At 40.9% G+C, this 12,443-nt stretch overlaps 1 protein-coding gene across 1 annotated transcript in view; it reads right to left on the reverse strand.

Annotated features, from left to right (window-relative positions):
* IRAG2 (inositol 1,4,5-triphosphate receptor associated 2) overlaps positions 1-12,443 on the reverse strand; it is a 33,879-nt gene that overhangs the window by 20,392 nt on the left and 1,044 nt on the right. The window contains exons 2-15 of the mRNA XM_053942974.1: positions 11,978-12,088; positions 10,988-11,168; positions 10,724-10,797; positions 10,566-10,644; positions 9,444-9,602; positions 8,188-8,305; positions 7,868-7,918; positions 6,703-6,780; positions 6,099-6,155; positions 4,196-4,255; positions 4,051-4,115; positions 3,864-3,963; positions 1,855-1,968; positions 1,492-1,593 (exon numbers count right to left, since the gene is read on the reverse strand). Of these exons, the coding sequence (XP_053798949.1) occupies positions 1,492-1,593; positions 1,855-1,968; positions 3,864-3,963; positions 4,051-4,115; positions 4,196-4,255; positions 6,099-6,155; positions 6,703-6,780; positions 7,868-7,918; positions 8,188-8,305; positions 9,444-9,602; positions 10,566-10,644; positions 10,724-10,797; positions 10,988-11,168; positions 11,978-12,088 (1,349 nt within the window). The remainder of the gene's footprint in view (positions 1-1,491; positions 1,594-1,854; positions 1,969-3,863; positions 3,964-4,050; positions 4,116-4,195; positions 4,256-6,098; positions 6,156-6,702; positions 6,781-7,867; positions 7,919-8,187; positions 8,306-9,443; positions 9,603-10,565; positions 10,645-10,723; positions 10,798-10,987; positions 11,169-11,977; positions 12,089-12,443) is intronic.

Consider the following 12,443-nt stretch of genomic DNA (forward strand, 5'->3'; position numbering starts at 1 on the left):
ACAACTTTTGTTAACCAACTAATTAAATCTTGGACCATGTGCTTTCTCTGAGGCTGGAAGAAGCTACTTTGAATCCCTCTCCCTTTTTTTTTTGATCTACTGGTGTTGAGCAGCATGCACAAAATTTCACACATATCTGATTTGCTCCGTCTAGGTGAAGATAATTTGACATGAAGTCACTTCCCATCCCCCCTGGGACCATAAAGGATGGGACCTTTTATTTTTAAAGGATTTTGTTCTTTCTTGATCCTCTGTTAGCTCAGTTTCCAAATACATCACTCTGTAGGAGCCAGAATAGGATTCATTTGCCACAATCAACTCCAACCCCCACACCAAAAGTTTTTTAGCTTCACATGTTTAACACGTTGATCCCAACGTGAATGTAACTTCACAAGTATTTTTCAGCTCTGATAGCTTTGAAGGAGGAGGCTTACAGTCAAGATCAAAAAGCTATAGCAATTCATGAGCCAGCAGTTTGCTAGAGTCTACACAAAGTCACATCTGGGTGAAAAGAGTGAGACAGTTGCACCTTCTCTAAGGGGAAGGTTTCAGGATTTAGCTGAAGAAAAATTATAAAAAAAACCTGGCTCCAGGACTGGATGGCTCCCAGTGATTGCTCCAGCCCTGCCCAGGAAGGGCTACACCATTCTGTAGCACTAGAGGAAAAAAGAACGGCAGTTTTCTCCCCAAAGAGCCAACAACCTCATGCAGCACATCCACTGATGGCACCTACTGTCACCCAAGGGAGAGGAATTTTGGGGTTTGACATCCATTAGGGAGCTGGAAAGCAGCATTAACATACAGCTTGGGGTTGATGGAGCATTTCTAATGACAGATCAGCAGAAAGGAGCAGGTTAGGGAAAAAGCCACATCCAATAAGAAGGATGGAAATTTCAGAAATTGTGCCATTACAGGGGAGAGGAGGAAGAAACAAAAGTCTTTAGTTGTGTCCACAGGCACTCACTAATACATGGGGAAGATACTTTTACCAGTACCTTGAGAAAAGTCTGTACTTGCAAGCCTCACCAGAGGAATGAGGAGTAGGAGAAATACATTATGCAAGATTAAGTTATGAAACAAGGTTTTGTTGAAATTTTTCCTGTGGAATATACCCAGTCAAAGCAGAACTCTTCGCCTCTTACAACAAAATAAACCCTATGTAGGTTTTTATTTGGAAATTTGGTTATAAAGCCTCCTCTGCTAGTTGACCTGGTTCATCTTCCCTTTCCTTCAAGCAGAGTTTTAACGAAGGGAGCTCTTGCACAAGACAAGCCAGCAAGAGCACAGCATGTAAGTGAACAGCAATCATCCTTTTCCTCCTCAAAAAACCTCAGTAAAACCTAATTTCTCTTCATGCAGCCATCTTTGCCCCACAGATGGACTCTGATCTCCAGTAATAAACACACACAGCATGCAGCAGCAAGATACCCACCTGAAGTTTTTGCACAGTCCCATCATCTCACTAAAGGCTTCAGAGAAACAGTTACTCACTGCAAGTTTTCTTTCCCAGGCCTGTTGCATGTCCTCATCAGGATCTTTTACCCATTCTAATGAAGCCATGACAAGCTCCTCTGCTTCAGAGGCTTCCTCTTGCTGGAAAAGAAAATAAACCCCAAAACAACCTCCCCAGACTCCATAATTTTTAGTGCTCATTTACAAGTCTGCCCAGAATTACCCAGGATATCAATTAGTGTTAGAGTAGGTGCCAAGTGATCTACTATGACCCCCTCCAATCTCAAACTATTCTTAATTTTCCAAAAGGAGCAAATAATCTGATTAGCAATGCCTGGAGAATTCCTAATTAAATTGCTGATCAAAGACAGTATCCTTATCCATATAAGCTTTGCTACTGACCAGGTTTTTCATTATAGTCTTGAATTTTTCTCCTTCATATTCAGACCCCTGAAGCAAAAGCAGCACTTCACGGTCCAGTGTTTCATCCAGGGATGTCTGTTCAGTCCTGATAATCTTTGAAGAGATGGAAGAGACAGCTAGTTTGTTTTGACACCCTGTTATTAGAAACCAGCAGCCATGACATTTAGACTTTCCTGAAGTACCCCTGCTCGGTATTTACTGGAAGGTCAGAGCTACTAAAACTTGAGGCTTGGAAAAGCTTTTTCAAAACCACCACGTCAATGAGGATTTTAAAAAAGAAAACAAAAAAACCCTCACGGCAGCCAAGCTGCTGAGTGATCCAGTGCAAATATTCACATAAGGGTAGGCAAGAGGACATCAGTAATTGGTTCTCTTTATTCAGAGGAGTCTTTACCAAGTGATGAATAAGCAGAGCCTTTCCTTACAGGTGACTTGGTGGAGTCGTGTCTCTCTGCAGCTTTTGAAGGGCAAACACAGTGACTGGGGTTCTGGGGAGCTGCAATATGGGATGATACCTAACTCTTCAAAGCTGCCTAGCCAAGCCTACCTCTCCTTTCTGGGTCTGAAGTTTTCTTCCATTTATACATTTTTGCTGTTGTTGCTATATGTGCTAACTCTTTGCAAAGGCACCTTGTACAAAAATAAGCAGAAATCACTCAGCAGCATCTCTCTGCTGTGCTGCACAGCTTGTATCTGAAGGGAAAACAGCACATAGGGAAGGATGGGACTCCATGGATTGTCTAAGGAAATGGGAACAGAATGGCTCACCTTAAAATCAGAACAAAACCCATAATTGTAGCAGGATGCTCTGACTAAACTGGTGTAAAACAGCTTCAGCAATACCCTACTCGCAAAAATTATCAGTGGTGGATTTATAAGGGGGGGGGGGGCAGAAATCATGCTGCTGTTGGTGTTGGAGAATGCAAAGACCAGCCTGATTCCTTGATCCCAAAATTCAAAATTCTGAGGACCTGAAGAACAATGTTTCCTGATAGAAACTGGCACCAGTGAGGAAGTGGCAGGAGGAGCTCCTGACAAAGGACCCCACTGAGCTGGCACAGCTGGCCTGGAAAGATCTGACAGTCAATCACTTTATACCATAAAAACCCAGTCCCACTTTTTAAAGTCTGGGCTTCTGACACACCCCTTCTAGCAGAGTGTGTGTGGAGATCCCTCCCTCAAGTAGGGAGGCCCCTCAAAGTTGAACAAAAGATTTGCCCACGGTCATCAACATGGGTGAGTAATAAACTCTATTTAACAACTATTAGTTTGGAAATTATTGGTTTAATAGCTAGTGCACTGTACGAGTAATTAATTCTGATTAAAGTATTTTAACCTAATCATTATCTTCTATTTACATAAATAACTTATTCATTTTAATATATTTGGTTTGCCATCAGAGATGCTTATCAGAGTTTCTTAACAGTACATTAGATTAGGACCCAACAACTTTATCAAGATGCACACTCTAATGGTGAATTTCCTTTCTCACTACAGTTGACTTCAAAGAAAAAGAAGTCTCCTCTTTCACAACTGAAAAAAATAATTGTTCATGTCTGGTGTAGGCAGCACCAGAAGCAGACTGTCAGTTACTTTCTGCAGCATAAAAGCCTTTATATATTGGAAAACTGATACCTTCTCCCACCAGTCTGTTCTTCTGCCAGCTAAATGCATGACCAAAGCTCCTCCAGATTTACTTGGTAGAGAAGAGGGGGGTTGGAACTGGATGATCTTTAAGGTTCTTTCTAACCCAGAGCATTCCAGGATACTATGAGCTAATATATCTACAAGTATTTTGTTTGCTCTTCTTTGGACTTTCTCCAAGGTGCATGGAACAATATTGCAACCTTCTCATTCTGTGCTTACATGCTAGGATTAATGGCTTCAAATTCCAGAGGTATCTAATCATATACAGTCAATGAGCTGTGTTCTGCCTCTGCTGATGCAAGACAACTGGGAAGAGATTTAATTTAAGGTTTAATTCATACCTCAGATGACTCTGCAAGCTCCAGTTCACAGTGCAGCGCATTCATCCCTTCAGGAATATTGCTGTTGAATTTATACAACAATGGGAAACTCAACCCACTCCTAAAAGAAGCAGGAAAAAGGTTATGTATCAGTCTATCTTGGATTTCTGATGAATTGCCTTTTCTGGGATTTGGCCACAGTACTCACGAGATCAGCTCTTGCTGCATGTGTTGGATGCTCTCCAGCAGTTTGTTTTTTTCAGCCCGCAGCGTCTGAAACATCCGTGGGGTTTGGTGAGAGGCTGACTTTGCCATGCAGAATCAGCACAGGCCAAACCCAACCTAACCCATACCTCTATGATCGAGGAACACTCCACAATGGTTAATTTGAGTTCCTTGATGTCCTGCTCCTTCTGCAGAGATTGAGAAAAGAACAACAAAAACATTATATTAAATTGTCCATCACAGCAATAAGATGTATGGTTTATCTTGAGCAGCAACCTGATTGTGACATAAAAATTGTTGTGAATTTAAAAGAATACAGTGAGTTACCTTGCATGTTAACTAATAGAAAGCACTCGGATGACCTTTCCTACCTAAATTTTGAAATTAAGGAGACAAACCCTCTTTTCCAGGTGTTGTACTTTAATTTATTACTCCTCTGGTTTCAGGTCCAACATATTCAACTAGACAAAAGCACTCTAGTTTTAACTTAAAATATGGCCTATGTTATATGTCAGCATGAGTTTTAATCCCAACTGACCCTTCAAACAAGTTACAATGTTTCAAGTTTATTTATTTTTCATTATTAGAGTGTAGCACTCTGTAGATTACACACAGCCTAACAGAAAGGCTGAAAAAGAGTCAGCCCTCATGGTAGGGCTGGGGAACTGGTAGAAGAACCACCTTTGTTAGCAACGAGCTCCAGTCAGGTTATGCCATGCCAATAAAAGACACTGCACAGACAGCAGAGAATTTATAAGAGAAAATAGGAAATTAGAGTAGGAGCTCTTGTCCTCTCACACTTTTAGGAGTTCTTCCTACTCTTTCTTTAAAAGTCATTGAGGTTTTTGAAAGAGACCAAGGGCACAGAAAGCCAGGCAGGAAAAGTGAGGTTATAGAACCAGATTATCCTAATGCCAACAAGTAAAGTCAGTTTTCCACACCAGTTTCTTCAACATTATTCCAACCACTCACATTTATCCACATGTAATCTAGCAGTCTACTTTCGAAATTCCCATTTTGTCAATAGATCAAGGGAATCTTGTTGAAAGAAAATGATACTACAGAGCTCACAAAAACTTTGAATCATTCAAGTAGGAGAAAGTGAAAGCTACTTTTTTCAAAAAAAGATTTAATAAATTTGTGCCCTTAAGCTGCTCCTGGAAAAACAACCAACCAAACCAACCTATTAAAACACTCAGTACAAAGTTTTCAGCTGGACCACACCAAAGTTCAGTTCTCTTTTTTACTATTTGAATTCAGCTGCAGTCACTTTCCAGGGACTCCAATAGTCATATTTTATCAGGAGCTTTATAGCATGTTCTGCTAAGTAGAAACTCCACTGGCATAGAATAATAATTCTTTGCATAATTCACAAATCCAGAGAATGCCAGCACATTTGTATGGTCTTCTATCTTTGTTTTCTAGTATAAAATGCATGTTTAAAAACATCTGAAATGTTCACTCCTCAGTAAAGCCTAGATAATTACACCTCAGCAATAAAAGGACAAATTTCCTTTTCCATGCGGCTCCCAGTCACCATTTCTAATTTGACACAAGCAATCTCAATAAAAGACATGAAGGGAAAGGCCTTCTGCACATCCCTGCTGAACAAAGTAGCCTTCAGAAGCTTCTGGACACTTTGTCTGAAGTTTGCAAGTTTGTTTTAATAGGTTGTGATTTACAAAAAAAAAAAAAAAAAAAAAAAAAAAAAAGAAAAAACAAGGAAAATCCTGAAACCTTTAATTATGCTGACTCATAGGCAGGTCCTAAAGTAGAGCTCGCCCACTTTGAAGCCATTTATAGGATAGGTTCTGCAGTGTGAGAAGAGTAGAAATCAAAGTGCCACAGTGAATACTACTGCCTTGCCTTTTTACAAATCATCCCACCAGTACAGACCGGGAACCTGGGCCACTGGAAGCGGTCCCTGCCCATGGCAGGGGGTTGGAACAAGGTGTCATTAAGGTCCCTTGCAACCCAAATTATTCCATGACTGTGTTGTTTTCAGATGGTAATGAAGTAAAAACAACTAACCTGGATTAGGCTTGCCTCTTTATTCACCACAGTGCTCTCATAGATATGAGCTTGGATCTGAAGAATGAAAAGATCAAAAGTAAACCCAGCCATCATTACAGACTATACTAAAAGTCTGTTCCTATTTCCTAATAGGAAAGGAAAAAGAGTATCAATGTTCCTTGCTTATAAAAATAAAATTCTTTTTTGAATACCTTGTGTGGTGTTTGTTTCAAAGTACAGGTCTTGTACCCAGCAAAGAGTGAAAGCATTCTTAACTTTCAGTCACTTTTGTTTCCTCTCACCTGTCCAGGTCAATATTTTCAGCACCATCTCTCAAAGCATGACCTTAATGTATTTTCTTGCATAGTGAGGGAAAGGTATCAAAAAAAAGTTTAACTTGGAGGAAATACTGGAACTGTGGATTGTTTCCATCAGCCTAGTTTTTAGCCTCCAGATAGCAACTTGGTGAAAGCTGTCACACTCCCCAAACTACTATTTCACTGCAGTCCTTCAACAGAGAGGTTCAGGATTGTTTGCCTTCCAGCCCCATAAATTCCCCCTTCACTAGACCCAAGTAAAATCCAGGTTGTCTTTTTATTCCTCTCAGCATTGAAATGCTTACTTGAAGCTGTGCTGCTTTTTTTGACAGCTCCAAAATCTTCTTTTGCAGACTGTCGGTGTCCATGCTATTCCTAATAATCTAAACAAGACACAGAGTGTTTAGGCACTGAATGGATTAACAGCTTCTCCTTGAAGAAACCAGGCAAAAATGACATCCCCACCCCCAAGCTGCTGCCTACTTTTGAGCACTACCAGCATTTTTGCACATACACTGCATGTGTTTGCCCCACCAAAACTGCTTCTGCTCCTTTTCCCACCCAGAGCACTGGTAAAAGAGAAAACCTCTCAAAATGTGATTTATAACCACTGCCTGACCTGGAAAGCTAAAGAAAAGTCAGCCCTGCAGCATGAGAATTGTTTTTAGAAAGATGTAGTTTAATAGCTATTTGGACTAAGGAGCTTTGTAGAAAGACTGATCTTAAGGTGTTGCTTTTCTTTACTATGTTTGCTTTAACCTGTTTCTCCATTTCCCCCTGAATAGTCTGAATTACAGTCTGTAAGCAAGCATTAAAAAACTTTATCACCTGATAAGAACTGGTTTATAAAATTGTTGCTCTGATGCAGTAACAAAAAAAGAGAAAGAATGAACAGCTCTTCTCTGAATAAAAAACAAGCCTAGGGATACTCTGCTATGGAGCTGCATTTCCAAAAAAAACTCCTGTAGGTCCTTGGCCAGTGTCAATGGATCCATCTGTGAGTGGAGATCCCACCCAGTGCATTTTTTATCATCTTGGTTATAGCTCTAGACAAGATTCCTCCTTTGAATCTTAAGGGAGGAAAACAGAAGTGAATATGAAATGATGAAGTGTTGGATGGAGATGGTTTCAATATAGAGTTTGTGTATACACAAACTGTATAGCTGTGGGAACAAGAAATACATGGAATTTGCCTATAAACCTTGGAAAAAAGGTGGTGGTGGGGGGAGAAGTAGTTTGTCCCTCTCCCTATGCGTCCCTAACTTCATATCCTTACTTACCCAGCAAGTGGAAAATATGAAGCACAGTGCAACCTCAAGATACAAAGTTTATGACAAATCAGCCTTTTAAAGTGTTAGATATTTTGATAAAACTAATTAGCATGCAAGTCTTCAAAGTCTGACAAGCATTTCATTTCTTAATGGCAAATTTTAGCTAGGCAAGAACATGTCAAATCATGATTTATTTTACCTCTTCCTGGAGAGAAGTAACTTTGATGTTGAGAGACTGATTTTCTTTTTCCTGATCAAGTTTATGGAAAAAAAAAAAATAGAAAAAGGGAAAAACAGAAGAGTTGGTTTTAGTATGTAAGCAACAGACCACGAACACATCCACAGCTGTGGTGTTGCATCCCTTTGTTTCAGAGAGCACCCAAAGGGGAGAGCTGAGGCTGGTGCTTCACTAAGCAGAGAAGGTCTTGCTTCTCATTTTTAACAGCCTGAGCAGCCACAGCACTCTTACAGCAAGCTGTGAGGTGCTGTACAAGGGAAACAAGAAGGAAAAGCACCTACTAGCTGTCTGTTCTGCCAAAGAATCTGCTCTCTTTTCTCTTCTGAAACGTTCAGGTTGTTTCTTGCTTCCTCTAGCTCTTCTTCCAGGGATTTGGCTCTCAACACAGAGTGCTGGATGCTGCACAGGGGGAAGCAAATCCAGAGAAACTTCAGCCAGTTAATGTTGGTTGTCTAGCTAGGCTGGAAACAGTATTTTTAGAAGCCACCAGGCACTTATTTTTTGGCATGACACTTAACAGAAGAGCAACAATCAAGTTTAAGCTCATAATTTCTGTCCAGGAAGCAAATTTCATGGTTCTACTTCCTAGCTATCACCCTCTTCCAGCCTTAGAGTGAGGAATGCAATCCCATCCAAGACAGGTGGATGTAAACAAATCTATGTTGAATATCTTAAAAATGTAGCTTGTTACAGTTAAACATATCAGGTTAACTGAGCACAATTCATCTTTACAACAACACTTCATGGTTTACAGTTGGAGAAACCATTTCAATTCAGTATTCAAGGATGAGCTCTGCACCATTTTCTTACCCTAATCTGATAAACCCCAAACCATGTATTAAAGCAACAGGCAACACCCTTTTCCAAGCTAACTTGATCCTGCAGAGCATCCCAGAGCAGGTGGACCCACATAAGGGCACATGTCCCATGCCAGCTACCCTGTAGAACTCCTGCCTTAGTCTCCCCTGAAAAGCCTGGGAACAGCTTGGCAGCTGACCAAACCATATCACAGTATAATTAATTAGGCCAGATGAACACAATGAAAAATGGGCTTACACTCATGGCACTGATATGTCCTCAGGCTGCAGAAAGGCTGAACAAGTGACATAACTCACCCCAGTCCATCAAATGTGTAGCAAAATAGCTTTTAGACACTCATTTCCCCTCTGCTTGGCAACAAGAATGTGGTCTAGGATTGGAAGCCTTCCAGCACTTGGCTCTTATCTTGGTAATATTATGCCTTTTTTTAATATCTATTTATATATTGTTGCTGCTGTTATATTGTTTGTTTGTTTTAGCCTGAGATTCTCCCTGTGTGCACCCACATCACCACATGCTGCAGGAACATGGCTCCGAGATGAATGCTTTTATAAGAACCAGGAGGGACAGCACAGAACAACCAGACAAGAAGGCTAAACATTACAGACATTGCATAAAGTCACTGTGATGAAACAATGGTGAGGAGAAAAGCACAAAAGCAAGGCTGGAAGATCACAGCTCTGCCCATGGCAGGCCTGGTGCCATCAGGGTCCCCCACCTTTTTAGTTGTTGACATAGATGCTCATTATCTGCCAGGAGCCTGCTGTTGGTCTCATCCAAAGTTTCCAGGGTGAGCTTCAGTTTGTTGTTCTCTTCCTGAAGCTTCTGGTTGTTGTACTGCAGGTCCGCAACACACGTTATCAAGTCAGAGGTCTCCCTGTCCCAGTAAAAAGCCAATAAAGAGTGAGAAAGGTGATTTTATCTACTTTGCACTGATGAGAGGTGAAAGGAGAGCCCATAGAGGACTTGTGATGCTGCAGTTTGCAGTCATTTGCTCTACACAGAGAGAACAGAGCAGCTCTAAGTCTGTTCTCCAGTTTTATGGGCACCAAGAACTTGTGGTTTTAAGCATTTTTCTGCTCCCTACAACTGGAGTTTGCTGTCAGGAAATGCCAGAGCTGGATGCCTGCATGACAGTGCTTTAAGATCTTGCTAATCACCTCTTTGGCCACTAATGATGCTTCTGTACTCACTCTGCAATTTCTGGGTCCTTTCTTTTCCTCCAGGCTATCCGCCACTTTATACTTTCAACCAAAACTCAAATGAGGATCATTCTTTTGATATCCTGAGAAATTATAGGGAAGCTTTAGAGAGTAGATGTTGGATTTCTGACTAGGCATAAACTACAAATGAAACTTGTGCTCTTTGTTATGTACTTTGCCATTAACATTCCAAATCATAGACATTGCTACTACTACTACCAAAAAAAACCCCAAAAAACCTCAAACTCCCTATCATAAGAAAAACAATCCCAAACAAAACACAAGACCAGATTTTCAGGTTGTAATGTCTTCTCAGACATTTGGTGTCTTCTAAGAATTTGGTGGAGGGAAGAAACCAGTTTGAACAGGAAAAGACATGACAAACATCTGACCATAGATTAAAAAGGCAAATGGACACAGAAGCACCAATATATCAGTAGGAAAAAGTACTGGCTGTATTTTAAGTCTGAGCAGAAGCTGTGAGGAAGAAGGTGACAGCATCGAGAGCTCCTGCAGACTGAGGTGAGCATTAAAATTTCCAAGGATAATGTTCTGAAATAAAGGTTCTTGGAATTTCTGTCAAGGGTTCAAAGCTAAGTGTTCGATATTCTGAGAAATAATTGCTTAAATGGACTCACATGTCTCCTTTAGATACATCACCCCCAAAGGCCTCCAGGCTTCCTGATGTAACATTCATCTGGACATGTGCCTTGTTGTCTGAAAGAGGCAGGGGTTTTGGTTATAGAGCAAGAAAGTGGAGCTTTCCTGAACAGAAGCAGAGTAAAATGTTCTGCACCTTCAGGGATGTTTTTAGGTACTTGAGATTCCAGGTCTTTCATGCTTGATGATTTCTCAGTAGCACCTTCTTCCCTGAAGAAGGGAACATCAAGGGTCACAAAACCAGCAGGACACTGAGCTGCTTACTAACTTTGCAACACTTACAAAACTTCAGCCAAACCCAGTGTTGTGGACATGGTGTCCCAATACCATTTTCTTTCCAGAGCCACAGGGGAAGCTTATAAAGTCCTTTTTCCTCAGAAGATTTATTTTAATAAGTTACCATTTTCTCTGACAGTCTTCAATCCACTCTCCCATGATGGCGTGATATGTTTCCAGGTCCATGGAGATATCTTTGTGCTCCGGGTCAAGCTTGTTGCACAGCTCTTCAAGACCACTGTCCTCCGATTCCCAGCTGGTTGTATGTCTCAAAAAATCAACCATCTTGGACACTGCCACTTTTCCTAAAAAGGAGAAACAGAGGTCAGATGCCAAAGCTTGGCAAGGCACTGTAAAAAACTGTAAAAGGCCACACTACTGAACGGCATTGTATCCAACTGCCCTCAAGAGCTGCAGACAAGCAACTGATTCCTAAACTAGTTAGAGTGTGATCTGGGAAAAAAAAAAAAAAAAAAAAAAAAGTAGTTTAGGGCTGGTTTTGTTGGGTTGAGAGTTTTTTTTGTTTGTTTGTTTTTTGTTTTTTTGGGTTTTTTGTAGTGGTGGGTTTTTGGTTTTTTTCTGTGTAAAAATCTGGTTTTGTGAACTTCAGTCTAAGAGGAACACAAGTTGACATGTGATACTGATCCTTGCTCTCAGGGCCAGGCTGGATGGGGCTCTGAGCAACCTGGGATAGGGGAAGGTGTCCCTGCCCATGGCAGGGGGATGGAATTAGATGGTCTTTAAGGTCCCTTCCAACCCAAACCATTCCATGATTCTACCACTTGTCATGTCTGAGGTGGAACTGTGAGGAATTGTCTCTCGCTCTGAAGTTTCCCAAGTTTCTAACAGGATAAAGGCTGAAAGAAAGTAATTCACAACAAGGTAACTGCTAGAAATGTGTTGCTCCTCTCTTTCCCCTGTGCTAAAGCACTGCAAAGATCAGCAGGGGAAGGAGCAGGCACCATGCAAAAGAGGCATTTACACATTTATTCTACATCTGCCACAACACAGGCACCCCACAGAGCCTGGCATTTCTCAGGGACCAAAACACAATTTTAACCTTGGAAATCTGTTGAGAGGAGAACAAGAGAGCAATGAAAAAACCCTGGCAAACCTGTGTGGTGGCTGTCACATGCACAGAAGATGGTGGTCAGCAGGTTCTCTTCACAGATCAAGCTCACGTCATACAAATTGTCAGCTTTGTACCTCACAGTCTGCCTCCCTCCTGTGAGGAATAAATCTTTATTTGCACATGGTAACTTTCATTCCAGATGACTGAAACAACAAAACCAGCCACCCAGCTTCCTCTCCAATAAAAACAGAGCTTTTAGTGTTAAACAACAATAGGGACTAGTCATAGCTGGAGCCTCTGAGCTGGGAAGTATTCCATGCATCAACTTTTATACATGTATTTTTAGAAAAACTTGGCTATCCTTTCTATGGAGTAAACATATGAAATAGACATTTTAAGAAGCCAGGTATTTCTTCCCTCCCCCACCAGATACATTGTAGAGAAATCATTAGAGTTAACTTAAGAAAACAATCCCTAAAACAAACAAAAAACCCCTTCAAAATTACAA

Source organism: Vidua chalybeata, chromosome 5, assembly GCF_026979565.1.
Source record: "Vidua chalybeata isolate OUT-0048 chromosome 5, bVidCha1 merged haplotype, whole genome shotgun sequence".
NCBI classification, from domain to species: Eukaryota; Metazoa; Chordata; class Aves; order Passeriformes; family Viduidae; genus Vidua; species Vidua chalybeata.